Consider the following 17,889-nt stretch of genomic DNA (forward strand, 5'->3'; position numbering starts at 1 on the left):
GGAAGCTACTAGAAGCCTGTACCCAAACCTGAACAAATAAAGCCCTAAGGAAAGGGTCGAGGAAAGAAAATCCAGACCACTGCACTGCAATTCCTGTGCCCTCCACTGTGTGTCCTAGTCACTGCTACGGACACAAATTCCCCCTCACGTTCTAAACCTATCGAAGGAAAAAGAATGGGCCCAGGCCAGTAGTACCACCCACAAAGGAGAGCCACTGCCGTAAACCAGCCTCACTACAAACAGGCTTTAATGAATCTGAAATAAAACATCACCAAATAAAATTCAACAGCATACGGAAAGAAATGCCATATGCCAGGATGGACTACCTGATACCAAGCATGTCCTCCGGACCAAAAAACAAAATATGTAAAATAAATATTTTCAGTCATTGAGTAATCAGCACTGAACTGTGATCGCTGAGAGAAGAGAAACCAACCCAGCAAACCCTACAATTGTCCCAGGTTTGTGCCCGGAGGAACAGGGAAAGGAATGTCAGGCAGAATCCTGCTGAGCAGAGGAGGGAGAACAGACTCTTAAGGGGCTGGAAGTAGCAGGGTGGAGGGTGGAGTATCAGAAAGGAGGAAGCTGCCCAGAAGAGAGCTCTAGGAATCTGGGGGTCCCCTTGAGTCTGTTGCCGAATATTGTGGGCGTTACAAGCTGAATTCCAGAGCTATCACAAAAGTGGGAGATCATCAGGTTCCAAGCAGCCTAAGTAAGAGACTTTCAGGGCACACTCAGACATCCACAGCTTCAACGCAGACCCCAGAAACGTCACACTTTAACAGCAGAAGCATGTTTACAAGATTTGGTTTTGAGTTTTGTTAAGTTCAGATCTAGGGCATGAAACTCACAGAAATAAACGTCAAAAGGATCAAGCTGACCCACAAGTAACTAAACTGTAAAATAAAACAAAATTCAAAACTCTTTAAAGTTATATGACAAGGGGCGCCTGGGTGGCTCAGTCTGTTGAGCATTCGACTTCACCTCGGGTCATGATCTCGCGGTACGGTCCGTGGGTCATGGCCCTGCTTGGGGCTCTGTGCTGATAGCTCAGAGCCTGGAGCCTGCTTCGGATTCTGTGTCTCTGCCTCTCTCTGCCCCTCCCCTGTTCATGCTCTGTGTCCCAAAAATAAATAAATGTTTAAAAAAACCCTGCTAACAGATGAAACAGCCAGATGAAAACTGTGAGTAAATAAAGTACCATGAATTCCAAAGGCTTAAGAAAATAAAAAAGTCAAAAGCCAAAAAAAAAAAAAAAAAAAAAAAAAAAAAAAAAAAGATATGAAAAGAAGCATAATCACAGAAACAAGTTAGAACAACATCAAAAATAGTTTGGCATCACTATCTAGTAAATTTCAAGTTCTCTACGCTCTGTAATCCAGCAATTCTACCACACACACAGACAGAGCTTCAGAAACGTGTGTGTGTATGCCCCAATTCACATACAGAAGAATGTTTGTAATAGCCCCAAACTGAGAACAACCCAAATGTCTACCAACAAAATAATAGATTAAAAAAAACCTGTGGTAATTCATATAGTGGAATACAACAATGAAAATAAGTGAACTATAGCTACATGCAGCATCATAGGTGAAACTTAAAAACATGTTAAATAATAACTAGATAGACAAAAAAAGGTGGGTGATTTCATTATATAAACTGTTACCTGTGAAAAAAATGACATCAGTAAATACTAAATTAGTGTAACGATGAAAATCCAAGCACACAAGTAATAATAGTGGGGAAATAAACTCAGATACAGAGGGGAAAATTTTTGTTTAAAAAATTGCAAGAGGGGCACCTGGGTGGCTCAGTCAGTTAAGCGTCCAACTTCAGCTCAGGTCATGATCTCGTGGTTTGTGGGTTCAAGACCCACGTTGGGCTGTGCTGACTACTCAGAGCCTAGAGCCTGCTTCAGATTCTGTGTCTCTCCCTCTCTCTGCCCCTCTCCTGCTTGCACTGTCCTCTCTCAAAAATAAACATTAAAAAAAATTTTTTTTAATTGCAAGAAAAGTTTGCCAACCTCTGCAAATCTGAAAACCTGAATGATTTTTATAAGAAAATATTAAATACCAAAACTGACTCCAGAAGAGACAGAAAATCAAGATATGCTCATTACAGTATAAAATATATACAAAGTTGCAAAAAGCTATCCCACAGAAAAATACCTATTTCATATGTCATCTATTTTTTTGAAAACTGCCATTAAATCAACTTTCTCCTTTATGTATCACTATCACATATATATATATGTATATAACTATTACAGCCATGTTCTTGTTTCTTAGATGCATACCCAAGTATTTAAGGGTGAAGTGCTTTGATGTCTGCCAAGATTATATGTGGTAGACAGAATAAATGGCTGCCCAAAGATGTTTCCATCCTAATCCCTAGACTCTATGAATATGTTATCTTGCATGATGAGAAGGAATTTGCAAGTGTGATTCGGGTAAGGATGTTAAAATGAGAAAGCTACCCTGGGCTATTTAGGTTGGCAAATGTCATCGCAAACATCCTTAGGATAAATATTTAGCGAGGACAGTCAGAGCAGAAGATTAGCTACAGAAGCAGAGGTCAGAGTGATGGGGGAAAATGTAGGTAGCCTCTAGAGACTGGAAAAGGCAAGGGACAGATCGTCCTCTTGAGCCTCCAGAAAGAACACGGTGCTGATATCCTGATTTTAGGCCTGTTAAGAATCATTTTGAACTTCTGACTTCTAAAACTGTAGGATAATAAATGTGTATTGTTTTAAAACCACTAAGTCTGCAGTAATTCATTATGGCAGCAACAGGAAACTCCCATATATGGAGAAAAGGAAATGTGGCAAAAAAAAAAAAAAAAGGTTAACAACCAGTGAATATAAGAATGTGAATGTTTATTGTATTATTCTCACAACTTCTGTCAGCTTCAAATTTATCAAAGTAAGTTGCAGAAAAAAAAAAAACTCTTCACAAGCAATAAACAGATATAAGGATAACCCTAAAAAAAAAAAAAATAAATAAAACAGGAAAAGCCAAGTAGTACAGAATCTTAGAATTACAGGGGTGTTCCTGAGTAATCCAACAGTTGCATCCTTTAACAGATAGGGAAATCAAGGCATAGGAAGAGGAAGTGTAACTTTACCCAGATCATGACCTCCAGGGTTTCTGGAGCATGTGACACTACATCTCCCAGAAGAGACGGAGGCACAAAAAGCAAGAGCAAATATTTAAGAGGAGAGGGACTCGGGAAGGGACAGGGAAGGAGGTAAGCAGGTGGAGAGAAGATGAGTCAGTGGAGGCCAGGCCGGTTAGGCTCTGAGGCACATCTGCACCACTGGGGGGGGGGGGGGGGGGGGGGCGGGGCGGGGGGTGGGGGGGGTTTGGAGCTGCGGGAGCCTGCACTTCAACCGGAAGCCGCCAGGCCTGGGAAGGGAGCAGGGGGACGCAGCACCTCCTAACGGGAGAAGGATGGCCAGCAGAGGCATGTGGGCACCTGCCTAATAGTCCACCAGCTGTAGTAACTAGTAGCTGTAGTTGTTCTGCTAAAAGGTAAATCTCCCTTTGACAACACTCATCAATCATTTGTACGGCACTGAAAATTACTGCTTTATCGACTTTTTGCCCTAGAGCAGTCTGGGTAGGGAGAAAAAGGACATTATCTTGACACAGGTGAATGGGGACCAGAAGTTTCAGTTTATAGCTACACTGGGCATAATTAATTAATTTTATGGTCAAGAAATTTCTTTTAAAATTTCTTGTTTTTAAGTTTATCCATTTCCAGAGAGAGAGAGAGAGCAAGTGCGGAAGGGGGAGGAGGAGGGGGAGGGAGAGAGGTGGGAGGGCGGGGAGAGAGACAATGAATGAATGAATCCCAAGCAGGCTCTGCACTGTCAGCACAGAATCTGACACAGGCTCAAACTCACGAAATGCAAGACCATGACCTGAGCCAAAACCAAGAGCTGGATGCTTAACCGACTGAGCCACCCAAGCACCCCAGTGGTCAAGAAGTTTCTAAGTGATGAGTATTTGAACAGTTACAGGAGAGGAGCAGACAGGGAGGAAATGGAATGCACCCGTTAGCCCTGGTGCTGTGTCCTAGAACAGCCACCCACCCAGGGCCCTCTCCTCTGTTTCCCACTCACCTGCTCTTTCCCGCATGAGCACACTAACACATCACATCACCCTTCATCTGGCTGCTGGTCACTTTGGTCTTTGAGTAACAGAACAAAGCATTTGTTTACCCTCAAATGTACATTAGCTCTCAGCTTAAGAGCCTGCTTCTATCTGGCAAGTAGTACCCTTCTTTTCAAAATTTGAGGTTAATAACGGATTTTTGCATGGAGTACTGAACGCTTTGTGTGTATGTAGGAGACGATGAAAGTTTCAGACGTCCACGTTCCTGAATGATCCACACAGACACCAGCACTCTACCGGCTGGTGCTATTCTCAGTGCTGTGAAAACAATGAACTCTCCTACCCACCTCTCTGGCTCCCAACATCCCAGAATTGACCAGAATTCACCAGAGGCCTGTCTGCCCTTCTCTTTCTAGAGTCTGAAAGTCCACAGAAAGGCAACATGAATGACGAGAAAAAGAAGGAAATAGGAAGCAGACAGACAGAAACCATAGAGGAATTACTGCCATGGAACTCAATTTGTCACAAAAACTGTTAAAAAAGAAAACTTGGATTTTAACAGCTCTGTAGTCCTTTCCAGCAGTAAAATCTGATGACAGGCAAAATAGATTTTTAACCGGGTGGACCTAGAAATCACATCACCACGGAAGGATGTTTTCCAAAGTTTTCTGAACCTGAACTATTTATAAGTGTGTGGGCCGTATCTGAACAATTCATCTCTTTATGCAAGGAACATTACAAGTAATCAAAGGCAGTTCATGTTCCCTACTCTGCTTATTTTTTGAAAAGCTCCTTCAAGTAACAACAACAACGATAAAAATCATGCAAAAAAAGCAAATAAACTACAAAAGTAATACTTACCTTTGCATCATCTATGTCAAAAACATCACACCAAGGAGATTTAACACCTTTAATTGCCAGGTCAAATGAACAGGTAAAAAAAGCTACCTGAATTAAATCTGGGGGGGGAAAAAGAAAGGTAAAATTTGTGAGTTACTGTTTTCTGTAATCTTCCAAAGGCTGAATGTCTACAGAATGTCACGTGCAGCCAGTCAGAGGACCTGGGCACGTCTAGCATGGAGAAAACACGACTGAGCTTCTTCCTGGCCATCACAGACGACTCACTGTGTACTATCCCTAACATAAGGAACTGTCAGGAAGAAACCACGAGGAGGTACAAATTTCAGTCCAATGAAAATAAGATGCTTTCTCTCTACAAAACGGTAACTTTTTCAGGTTTTAAAAGTAAGGTGTTTGTTAAGAGCATATTGGCTTAACGAACCCAACAAGAAGTTTAATCCAAGAACTTGTTAAACAGAACTTGCTTTTGTTCGTTTTAGAGGGCTGGAGGAGGGGACATAAAGTTATAAGCTTTCAGTCCTCATCTTGAAAATCAGCAATAAGTTCTGAACAGTTCTCTTCGTCACACAATTCACACTGTAACTGTTACGAAGGAGAGAGGATATAAAAAGGGAGAAAAGAACGCAGAAGGCGGTGAGGAAAGAACGGGCAAAGTGGATCAGGTCAGGAGGAAGGTGAGACAAAGGTCAAGAAGGAGAGAAACAAGCAGGGAACTCACACACTGGAGAGAGGGGGCGCTAACAGCATCCGTTTTTCAAACTTGGCTGCTCAGTCAGGCAGATTTCCGAGCAAGGTACCTGGATTTTTACGCTGCTAACTAGCCGATTACATTTAGATGCACCTGGAATTTGACAAGAAGGAAGAAGGCAACAAGTCCCCGGGCCATGAAAGGTGGCTATGCCAGTACCAGATGAGAGCAGTGCTCTCTGGTCACGGCAAAATGGGTGACACTCGGTGTCAGAGAGAGAGAAAGAAAGTCCGCTGCGAGGCTGCCTCCTACGCTTTACTTTTATTCTTTAATTTCAGAGTCTTTCCACATTCCCAAGAAACCAGTTTTGATTTTAAAGAACTTCCCTAAAGCAGCATATAGTACAAAAAGAATATTTAATTGAGAATACACGTAGAAGTCACTTAAAACCTTTCTTATGTAAACAAAAGGGTTTATATTCCTAATACCTAACATACCATAGTGACTCCTAAGTGCCAAGGACCTTTGATGAAAGAGCCGGACTCATTCACACCCAAAGTTCCAGTTCTGAAGCTGTGAAAGTCAACCCTAATGATCTATTCTTCCACTAGAAGGGAGTCAACAGAAAGATCTCACCAAAAAACACTTACGATGATGACAGGCTATGGAACCTAACTCTGCCACTAATCATCCTGAGCAAGTGACTCTAACCTCTCAGGTCTCAATCTCCCCACCTGCAAAACAGAAATGTGAGGAAGTCTCTCAGGAGTTACAGCTCTGACCCATCTACTATGATGACGCTGATCTCTTGGTCAGTCTTGTGGAACCACAAAAATATTTCAGATGGATCAGAGATTTAAATGTTAAAAAGCTAGGTGCGCCTGGCTGGCTCAATCAGTTAAGTGTCCGACTCTTGATTTCGGGTCAGGCCGCAATCTCATTGTTCGTGGGATTGAGCCCCACATCGGGCTCTACGCTGACAGCGTGGAACCTGCTTGGGTTCTGTCTCTCTCTCTCTCTGTCTCTTTCTCTCTCTGCCCCTCCCTGGCTTGTGCTCACACACGCTCACTCTCTCTCTCTCTCTTTCAAAAATAAATAAAAATTAAAAAAATAAAACGTTAAAAAACTAAAATAAAATAAAGGAAAACATAGGAAAATATAATAATCTTGGGTTAAGGGAGGATTCCTAGGCAAAATACAACACTGAACAGTCGTAACAAAAAGACATACATGGCTACGTAAAAGATGTAAAGTGTATAATCAAAGGCACCATAAACACAGTTAAAAAGTGTGCAACAAATTAAGAGAAAATGTTAGCAACATACGATATGGAAAAGACTTATCCTTTGTAAAGCAAAATTAAAGGACATATAATTGACATATCCATAACACATAAAGGGTACCTATGACCAATAAGAAAAACAAAAAACAATCCAATAGAAAATGGACAAGGTAATGAAGAGGCAATTCCCAGAAGGAATGCAAACAGCCAACACACATATGAAGAGAGGCTCATCCTCACAAGTAACCAAAGACATGCAAATTAAAGCTAGATACCATTTTTCATTAATCAAATTGGCAAAAATCAAAATGACTAAAGGGGCGCCTAGGTGGCTCAGTTGGTTGTGTCTGACTCTTCGGTTTTGGCCCAGGTCATAATCTCGTGGTTCCTGATTTTGAGCCCCACATCTGGCTTTGCGCTGACAGCATAGAGCCTACCTGGGATATATTCTCTCCCTCTCTCTCTGCCTCCACTCCCCTGCTCCCTCTCTCAAAATAAATAAAAAATTTAAAAAATGACTAATGGTAACCACTGTTGGATAAAATAGGAAAAGTGAGCATCTCATATATTGATACAAATTTTTCTACACTTTCGCAGAACAATTTGGAAATATACGTCAAGAGGTAAAATATGCACTGTCCTTAACCCAACAACTCCAACCTACAGTGTTTATCTTACAGATAAATTCTCCAGGGCAAAACCCAGACTGTAAGAATGTTCACTGTAGCATCATTCAAAAGAGTGACAAACTACGAAAAACCGCAGTAGGAAAGTGATTTCCTGTAAAAAGAATTTGCACTGTATTAGCTCCAAGCTCCCTCCACCAGTAAAATCTGAAGGGTTAAATAAGTTTTTAATTATCACTGACCTAGAAATTCAATTATATAGCCTGTGAAATAACATAAAATTCAGAACAAGACAGATCTGCATAAGACAGATATTCTACTAAGTAAAAATGATTATATACATCATCATCCCTCTACGTTTAAAAAAAAAAAAAAAAGAAAAAGCATTTAAATAGCTACAATATTTTTGAGAAGTTACTCTGCCAGGCAGTGTGCTAACGCTTTATGTGAATTAAAGAATCCTTGCGATAATCCTAAAAGAAAGGTACAATTCCTATACCCATTTTACAGAGGAAAAACTATGGCCTAGAGATATTAAGGAACTTGCCAAAGACCAGAGAGTTAGTCGATAGCATAACAGGGTCAAGATTCAAATGGAAACAGTCCAACTCCAGAACCCAGGATTTCAACAACCACGCTTAGAGCCTCCAGAGAGAAGTTGCTCTCAGCTACTCCATCAGTAAAACACAACATCTGTTTCCAATCAGAGACCATTGTTTTTACAAATTTTTTTTTTTTAATGTTTGTTTATTTTTGAAGGAGAGAGAGACAGAGCATGAGCGGGGGAAGAGCAGAGAGAGAGAGGGAGACACAGAATTCGAAGCAGGCTCCAGGCTCTGAGCTGTCAGCACAGAGCCTGATGTGGGGCTCGAACTCACAAACTGTGAGCTCATGACCTGAGCCGAGGTCGGCTGCTTAACCAACTGAGCCACCCTGGCGCCCCTAAATATTGTTTTTTTAAAAATCTTCAGTCTTACCACCCACTAACAGAATAATGGCTAGACACTACTATAGTTATATAATGGAATTCTGTACAGAAGTTTAAAATGTAAGACTAAAATCACACACATTAAATGAAAAATAAAAAGGTGAATTAAAATTGAATTTCAGACTGCTATCATAGTTTCATACCATTCACGCAAGTTTTAAAACCTGCAAAACAATATCCCATTTATGTACAGGAACCTAAGTATAATAACTGGCATGGGATGATTTAAATGCTCAGTTCGTGGGGCGCCTGGGTGGCGCAGTCGGTTGAGCGTCCGACTTCAGCCAGGTCACGATCTCGCGGTCCGTGAGTTCGAGCCCCACGTCAGGCTCTGGGCTGATGGCTCGGAGCCTGGAGCCTGTTTCCGATTCTGTGTCTCCCTCTCTCTCTGCCCCTGCCCCGTTCATGCTCTGTCTCTCTCTGTCCCAAAAATAAATAAAAAAAAAAAAAAAAAAAAAAGAAAAAAATAAATGCTCAGTTCGTGACAATGGTTACCACTGGGAAAAAAAGAAGAGGAATGAAATCCTGAAAGGGACCAAAGGACCTCAAATGATTTAAAACGACTCACTGCGGTGTGTTAAAATTTGATAAAACTGAGTTGTGGGTATACTAACGCTCATTAGATTAGCCTTTATGACTATACGTTTAAATGGCTTCCCATTAAATAATTGATATTTTTAAAGATTTTATTTGCAGGGCGCCTGGGTGGCTCAGTCGGTTAGGGATGTGACTTCAGCTCAGGTCATGATCTCACACCTTGTGAGTTCCTGCCCCGCGTTGGCTCAGAGCCTGAAGCCTGCTTTGGATTCTGCATCTCTGTCTCTCTCTGTTCCTCCTCTGCTAGCACCCTGTCTCAGTCTCTCTCTCAAAAATCAACATTAAAAAAAAAAAAAATGTGTGTATACATATATATATATATATATACACACAAGATATATATACATACTATATATATATATATATATATATATTTTTTTTTTTTTTTTTTTTTTTTTTTTGAAAAACAAGATTTTATTTTCAAGCAATCTCCACATTCAACGTGGGGTCTGACCTTACCACCCTGTGATCCAGTCACATGCCTTACTGACTGAGCCAGCCAGGTGCCCCTAAAATAAATAATTTTTAAAGCTCTATAGGTGATCTCAATGTTTAGCACCTTTGAGGAAAGAGAAAAAAATTCAATTTTAAACGCTAGTCTCGCGTCTTCACTATTTTGATGCTTACAAAGCATTCAGGCTCCATGATTCTAATCTTTTTCTCCCCCATCTCCTACTTCTAGTCTTTTGGAAACTTATTTACATCACACAAAATCCACAATCTTTGTATGCACATTTGTCAACTTCTGTAGTGTGATTTATAAATTCTTAGAAATCAGGGGAAAATCTTATTACTTTTTCTTAAGTTCCTATAGGTAGGTGACCACGTGCCCTGGCTTTCCACCTGCATTCCCAGCATAAGTATTAATAGTGTCTTTCAAGCGTCCCAGGTTGCATAACAAATTGCCAGTCAGCCCATCCACTGCAATATCTACTGAGAGACACAACTGTTCATTTTTTTTAGCATCTCTAGGCTTAAAAGCCTCAAACAAAATACCCACAGCACTTTGCTTTTCACTTTCTAATACCCTCTTGAAACATTAACCTGGACATACTCCTCAACGGCTTCAAAAGCTGAAAAATTAATATAGTATTTCACTTGGGGAGATAATTCAAAAATACACTTTTTGTTTTATAAAGTATGCTTACAGTTAAAGCTTTATATACCTCTGCCCTCAATAAAAAAGTTCCAGGATATTGCAAGACTCTTGTATGTTAATTTACATACAGTTCAAGGAAGAATATGACTCTAAAAACAGTAAGCACGGGACACACAATTTTCTTGACCTAGAACACATTATCTTCTTAGTGTAAAATCAATTGTGGGCCTTTAAAAGGAATAACTTTATGCTTCCATATATTTTCATTTTCAGACTTCAAGAAACATTTAAATTGTTTCAGAGTTCAAATGAAAGAGAAGGGGCACGTTACCTGCATTTAAATTGTTGACTGGCACTTGCAAAGTAGCTGCGACCTTTTTTAAAATGTTCTGCATTTCTGGTCCCGTTTTGAAGGCTTCTACATGATAAAGTGCCGTGGCATTCTTTTCCACTTCAGTTAAAAACTTCTCACAGTGATCGAAGAACCTCATTAGTTTATCATTAATTCTTGGAGGTCCACACTCCATATCTGAGAGAAAAAAAAATTATTTATTCATTATATATACCATTGGCCTAAATGACGATCTCAAATTATTGAAAATTTCGTTTCGAGTGTGAAAAAGAACACTAAACACCTGCTTATTTATTGGCGTGTCTGAAATAAGTGCACACTGACCAAGCAAAGGGCCAAACTGTGGAATGACCGCAACTCATGAGAGTCTGTGGTGGAGAAGACTACAGAAACAGAGGATCAAATACAAAATAAAATGTTACCGCATGCAGTACTACACAATGAAAAAAGGTAGCTGAAGTAAGTATTTTCTTAAAGAAAACAAAAATAGAGATGAAAATCATCAAAGGTGCAAAAATGTGTTCTATTAAGTATCACGTCTGCCAGGCACAGAAAACTTGGGAAAGCAAATTGAAAAGTAGCAAAATTCTTAATTACAAAGTGAGAGACGAATTCAACCGATCAAATCTGTTTTTCTACCCTAAGCCAAAATCTAAATAGGGTGTTTTATTTTCTCGATTAACGTGCCCAACGCTGTTACTTTCCAAAACATTCCGCTTTGGACAAAAACTACTGACAACAGCACAAAGTACAGGAACTGAGTTTCAGGTCTTCCATTTCACGGCGCCTCTAATTTTGGCCTATTTTATAATGAAAGTTCCCAAAGACCTTCCATTTAGGTCTTGGGAATTACATATTTCGCTGATTTGGCAGTGAATATGTATTGTAAAAGCATCTGCAATCATGCGTTAACTACCGGGTACCCTCTAAGTTTTTTCGGTCATATTCAAAACACATCCATTTCAGTCCTCGTTTCTCCAATAATTTACCATGAAAAGAACACCAAGAATAGTACTTCTGTCTACAAAATGAGATAATGAATGAAGTTATTATTTTGCTTTGGATGTGGGTGTGAAAAAATATATGGATGGATGTGTGTGTATCCATTTTCAGAAGATCCTGAAATGGATAATTTTGCCCACTTTAACTGCCAATTGGATTACAGTTCCAAAAACATCTTGACTTGGAAGTAAGTGACCTTTGTCATCTTTCTCTGCGGACTCAAAATATGGTTTCCCAAGTGGACCTGGATATTTCATCCTTGCTATTATCTCATTAGGGCTGCTCTTTAAACAGAAAACAAAACAAAAAGCTATTGTCCCGTTTCTGTAAGAATACAAAACCTAACTCAGTGGCCTCTCTCAAAAGCCTGGTACACAACAGGCAAAACAACGGTCTATGGATTATAATGATGTAGCGAGACAAAGAGTTCAATCTCTAAGAACTCATCTCAGGAGGTCCAGGAGCCCCTTTTTTATATACACTGTATATACTGTGTTACACTGAAGTATGTTCTGCTTTTAACATGCAGCTCACAGATTTGTGGGGCATCTTCACTCACGTTAATCATTAAAAAGCACAATTCAACAAGTGACTAAACACAAGTCAGCCGACGGTTACCCGCACAGCAGTAACAGGATGCAGGAATGACCTCCTGGAAATGGCCGAGCTTCGCTGAAGAGAATGCTCCTGGAGAAACGGCAAACCAGTCTACTCCTGATTTACTTTTCACTGGGGTTTAAAGCTAAACAATGTCTCACCTCATCTCTGACCTTAAAAGTGGCCAAGAAAACATGAACACGTGCCCGTCTCTCTGGCACAAGCACGTTGTATTTTTCGTCTTCATTCTTAAGTCACGGGACAAATGGAAGGTAGAATGCAGGGCATAATGGTTAGGAGCCCACGTGCCGAATCACATCTCCCGGGCCCATACCCAGCCATATGAAAGCAGGCTAATTATTTAGTGTTTCTGTGTCTCAATTTCCTCTTCTGTTACGTGGGGAGAAAATACTGCCAACCTCAGAGAGCTTTTGTAAGGATTTAGTGAAATAAATGTTAGGCATGCCTGGCACACAGCCTACACCGTAGCTGGCCTTAAGAGTATGTGATTAGTATCTGTGACTATTAAAAATTTTCTGAGGGGGGAAAAAAAGGCACCAGTTCAAGGGAGAAAAAGAAGACACTGATTCCTGGCCTGACTCTAGTCCTCAAACTCACCAAGGACAATCAACAAGGCATATTCTGGGGCCCGGATTCTTCACCTGCGGAATAGACGGTCTCTCTTATTTTGCAAAAGAGTAAGTGATGGAATAAATTAGGAGAGAACTGAGCGCGACCGTGAATCACAGCTAAGGGATGGTACTCTACAGTACATACAAGAACAAAACAGAGAAAAAAGTGATGAGGGAGCCTGGGGCGGGCTGAGGACAAAATGCAAGCTAGCACCCCCCCCCATTCTGCCCCCTGCAGGTGGGATCTGTGTGATAGTCCTCAGGCTCTCCTGGTGACCAAGGACAAAGGACAGGAAAGAAAACAAACCGCTAACCGATAGAGATCACAGTCATACGGGACAGGAGTCTCCATCAGTTTACAAATATCTTAGTAAATACAAGAAAAAATCTTATCGACAGCATAATCTCCAGAAACCTGTAGACTCAGTTTCCTGGAGCCCCAACATCCCCCTCCGTAGTGATGTGGGGAACAAAGGCAGAAGGAAATGGAAGGTAACATCAAATTTCTTTATAAACCTGCAGCCCATGGACAAATACTGGAGACAAATACAGAGTAGAACATTTCTCCAGAACCCCCAACTGCTAATGCCTTGCTAGAAGGAAACAACCTTAGCTAGACTGGAGTCCTCTGTAGCATCCAAGTCCCTCTGGAGGCCTCCCTTTTGACTTTATCTCCCCATCTCCGGAGTATAAAACCAGCCATTCTTCACAACCCCAGTGCAGCTCTTCCTGACCACGGGTCCTGTCCCTGCTTTAATAAAATCACCTTTTTGCACCAAAGACGTCTTCAAGAATTTTCTTGGCCGTAGGCTCTGGATCACCCCACCATCGCCCAAAACCTCATCAAAAGCACAGCAGTAAAGAAAGTTTGAGAGTAGCTTCCTTATAGCAGGATGTGGGTCAAGAACCAGCACGTAAAAAGGAAAACAAAACAAAACAACCCAATAGTATCAGAAGCAAAGCCCGAGGAAGAAAAGTCCCAGGTTGTATTTACCAAGTGCGCGCGACTACACAACTATGGAACTAGCTGCCAGGGAGGGAGGAAAGGCGAAGGTGGGTGCTCAGAGGGGGCGCACTTCTATTAGGGAATGGTGGATCAAAGAATGCCCCCCTCCGTCTCCTTTCTGGTCGAACGCCCCAACACCTACGGCTGTGTCCCGCCGACACCTGATCAAAGGACAAATGAATGTGTGCTGGAAGCCGGAGGTCGCTAAGTCTTGAAGGGGTGCTGGGTCGGGGGCGGGCGAGGTGAGCGGAGTCCGAGGAAGGGCGGAGGCTCCGGGGCACAGAGGGAGGTGAGGGGAGCCCGGAGAGGAGCCGGGGCTCCGGAGACGGGGGGAGGTGAGGTGAGCCGATGGCTGGGGAAGACAAAGAGCGCGGAGGAACCCAGGCAGGGGGCCCCGCCCCGGGCCCGGGCTGTCACCTGCGACGTCGGGCGGCGGCAAGCCGGGGTGGTAGTGCTCCCACAGCCCCTGCAGGAAGGCGGCGCCGCTGTCCACGCAGCGGTGTTTGGAGCTGGTGACCAGCTGCAGGCGGCCGTAGTTCTCGAGGCTGAACAGGGCCGGGAAGAGGGAGGCCAGGCGCAGCGCCAGCTGTCGCATGTCCTGCCGTCCCTTCTCCACCAGCTGCCCGTCCATCCAGTCCGCGTACCACAGCGGCCAGTCGGCCAGCGCGGCGCCCAGGTCGCGGCCGCCGGCGGGGCCGGCGCGGCCGTCGCCGGACGGGCGGGCCTGCAGCAGGCCGTGCAGCTGCCGCAGTTTGCGGATCTGCTTGGCCGTGGGGTAGCGGGTGCCGTGGCGGATGAGGGCGACCAGCTGCACCGGCGTGCAGGCGTCCTCCAGCAGCTCGGGGTCCCTCCGCGGCGCCTCGGGGTCCGGCAGCAGCCCGGGGTTGGCATCCTCGTAGCGGGTCTTGGTGCCGAAGTAGGGGCTGAGCGCGGAGGCCGCGGGGTCGTCCGGCTCCAGGAGGGAGCAGCGCGAGAGCGACGAGAGCAGCGCCACAGCCAGGGCCGCGACCGGTGCCACGGAGACCTTGAGGAGGCGCGGGGGGCCACGGAGCATGGTGCGGCGCGGCCCGCGAGGGGCGACGTGCGGGCCGGGGTCGCAACTTCCGGCTCCGGCGGGCAGGGGGCGGGTCCGGACGGCGCTTCCGGCCTGCGCCCCCAGGATTCGCCGCGCGGCGCGGCGCGGGCGCGCGGGCGGGGAGCGCCGAGGGGCTCGGGGCGCCTGTGGCTCCGGTGGCGCCGGGACGGCCGCTCGCGGAGCTTCGGAGACCTGTGGCTGAGGGGCAGCCGGCGTCGGCTTGGCCTCCGGCGTGGGCGAGCTTCCGCGTAGCAGGCGCCTCCCAGGCTGACTCGAGGGCGCCCCCGCTCTTTGAATTTCTACGGCGGGAATGCGTCGGGACTGAGCCCGAGTCTCCCGAGGCTGACTCGTGCCCCCGCCCCGCCCCGTTCATCTGCGTGTCTGAAAACGTCGTGTTTGAACCACCCACGGCCAGGGCACCTGAGGCGGCTGTTCAAAAATGTAGCTCCCCGGGCCCCGCCCCAGCGTGCCTCCCGGAGCCCCAGGCTCTTCTCCGGTTGCAGTCTGAAAATAGCACACGGCGAGGCGCAAGGGGGACCCGAAAGAGGCTCTGTCCTGCAGGAAGTCTAATTCCCGAGCCTTTGGTGGTATTGGGACCTGGGCCAGAGGAGCTGACCTCAGCCAGACAGCACCCCGGGATTGTGCTCGTTGATACCAGAGGCTTACAGAGCAGAGACACAGCGGCCGTCATCTCCTGGGCGCCCTGAGTCACAGCCCAGCAGGTTGACTGCGTTACTAAGCGTGAGCTAACCTGCTATGTGGAGCAAACTCTGCGCCCATGTAATCCCATACTCCAGTCAGCGGCTGGGTTTGCTCATACGTTCTTGCTCAGAATCTTTGCTCCAAGAAAAGAGGAGAAATCATAAATCGGAACCACACTTTGGTTTCTCCATTTGAACACCATTTCGTGCGCTAGTTGGGAAAAGAATAAAGATTGAAGAAGTCCTACGGTGATGCGAATTGAAGGAAATTTGGATCCTGTGTTTGTAAGGTCGCTTTTCTTTCAAAGACGCTACCACGCTGCCCCTGGTAAGCCCGCGTCCGTCTTTACCTCTTTTCTCCTTGCGTAAGTGGCTCTCTGGTTCAGAGAGGTGTGCCTCTGAATGTTAGCCACTGAAGAAAATGGTGGAAAATCACCAATAGATTCTAACTTGGGACGCTGCACATTTTAAGACATTCGTAGCAGGAAGTCATCTTCACATGGACAGGTGTTCTTTTTTTGTTAGGCCATTTTGTAGAACGTCTGAATATTTGTGGCCACTGATCAAGAACTTGACTCAAATTAACATTTGGTGAACCTTTTCTTTGCGGACTTCCTAACCCTTACATTAAAAGCAAAAAAGTTCATCTACTTATTTTGAGAGCAAGGGGTGGGGAGCATGCGAGCAGGGAAGAGACAGAGAGAAAGAAAGAATCACAGGCAGGCTCCACACTGTCAGTGCAGAGCTGGGCTCAGGGCTCCATGTCACTAACGGTGAGATCATGACCTAAGCCAAAATCAAGAGTCAGATGCTTAATGGACTGAGCCATTCAGGCACCCCTAACCTTGACATTTTATAGGCTGAAATGCTTGATAATACTTCTAAGTGCATTCAGCAAGCACTTGTACCAGATGTATGTTGTTATATTTTGCTTAATATATGTGCCTAATAACGATTGCCTCCCATGACTGATCTTTAGATCTGTATGTGTATGTAACCACATACAGAACCGCTGGCACACATTCTTTTACACTAAATTTGTCCCCAGCTTGATTTTTTTCCTTAAATTAAAAAAATTTTTAAATGTTTATTTATTTTTGAGACAGAGTGGGGGAGGGGTGGGGCGGGGGGCAAGGAGAGAGAGGGAGACGCAGAATATGGGGCAGGCTCCAGGCTCTGAGCTGTCAGCACAGATCCTGACGTGGGGCTTGAACTCATGAACCGTGAGATCGTGATCTGAGCTGAAGTCAGAGGCTTACCGGACTGAGCCACCCAGGCCCCCCCAATTTTATTTTCCTTCTCATTCTCATTCTTCATCTGCTAGTGTTATGCTGATTTATATATTTGTTAAACCTATTCCTATCATTTTGATGTTATGACAAGGTAACAAATGATGAAATTAAGCAACGCCTTCATGGTTTTTGCTAGGAAAAAGCCAGAGGTAGTATGAAGAGGACAGTGAATATATGTAGAAGCTTTAGATCCAGACTCCAAGCTCGGCCCAGCATTAACTGAGTGATCTTGGGAAGTAACTCAAGTCCTCTGAGCCTTAGTTTCCTTATTTGAAAATTAGGAGTATTAGAACCTATATTGTGGGATTATTGTGCGAATCAGAGATGACATTTAAAATTCTTATAAGAGGGTGCTATAAATAGTATTTTTATCATTAATAATGTTCACCGATATTATGTATTATTATTCCTGCACTAAGATGCAGAACTCTCTAACAATTACAATGTATCACCTTACTTTTGAACATTAAAGTGAATGACTTTCAAAAGACATGCATCAAAGATCATTTCATAATTTTCTAATAATAAATATCTTCTCATCTTACTTAAAATGGGTTTCTTATTCTTAAAGCAGTGAGTAGCTTTTGAGAAGTTGTTTTTTTTTTTTGGCATTCTTTTTTTTTTACATCCAAGTTAGTTAGCATCTAGTGCAACAATGATTTCAGGAGGAGATTCCTTAGTGCCCTTTACCCATTTAGCCCATCCCCCCCCACACCCCCTCCAGTAACCCTCTGTTTGTTCTCCATATTTATGAATCTCTTCTGTTTTGTCCCCCTCCCTGTTTTATATTATTTTTGTTTTCCTTCCCTTATGTTCATCTGTTTTGTTTCTTAAAGTCCTCATATGAGTGAAGTCATATGATTTTTGTCTTTCTCTGACTAATTTCGGTTAGCATAATACCCCCTAGTTCCATCTACGTAGTTGCGAATGGCAAGATTTCATTCTTTTTGATTGCCGAGTAATACTCCATTATATA

At 43.7% G+C, this 17,889-nt stretch overlaps 1 protein-coding gene and 1 long non-coding RNA gene across 7 annotated transcripts in view; one reads left to right on the forward strand and one right to left on the reverse strand.

Moving 5' to 3' along the window:
* Positions 1-15,020, reverse strand: part of MINPP1 (multiple inositol-polyphosphate phosphatase 1) — a 47,530-nt gene extending 32,510 nt beyond the window's left edge. The window contains exons 1-3 of the mRNA XM_058696315.1: positions 14,263-15,020; positions 10,588-10,785; positions 4,977-5,074 (exon numbers count right to left, since the gene is read on the reverse strand). Of these exons, the coding sequence (XP_058552298.1) occupies positions 4,977-5,074; positions 10,588-10,785; positions 14,263-14,899 (933 nt within the window). The 5' untranslated portion in view covers positions 14,900-15,020. The remainder of the gene's footprint in view (positions 1-4,976; positions 5,075-10,587; positions 10,786-14,262) is intronic.
* LOC131492619 (uncharacterized) overlaps positions 13,796-17,889 on the forward strand; it is a 109,658-nt gene continuing 105,564 nt past the window's right edge. For 5 of the 6 annotated variants that reach the window (XR_009252182.1, XR_009252185.1, XR_009252184.1 and 2 more), the window contains exon 1: positions 15,053-15,949. This is a non-coding gene — a long non-coding RNA (uncharacterized LOC131492619). Of the gene's footprint in view, positions 13,893-15,052; positions 15,950-17,889 lie in introns of those variants that run through there. The other variant, XR_009252187.1, reaches the window with a different exon arrangement.

This window comes from Neofelis nebulosa, chromosome 13, assembly GCF_028018385.1.
Source record: "Neofelis nebulosa isolate mNeoNeb1 chromosome 13, mNeoNeb1.pri, whole genome shotgun sequence".
NCBI lineage: Eukaryota > Metazoa > Chordata > Mammalia > Carnivora > Felidae > Neofelis > Neofelis nebulosa.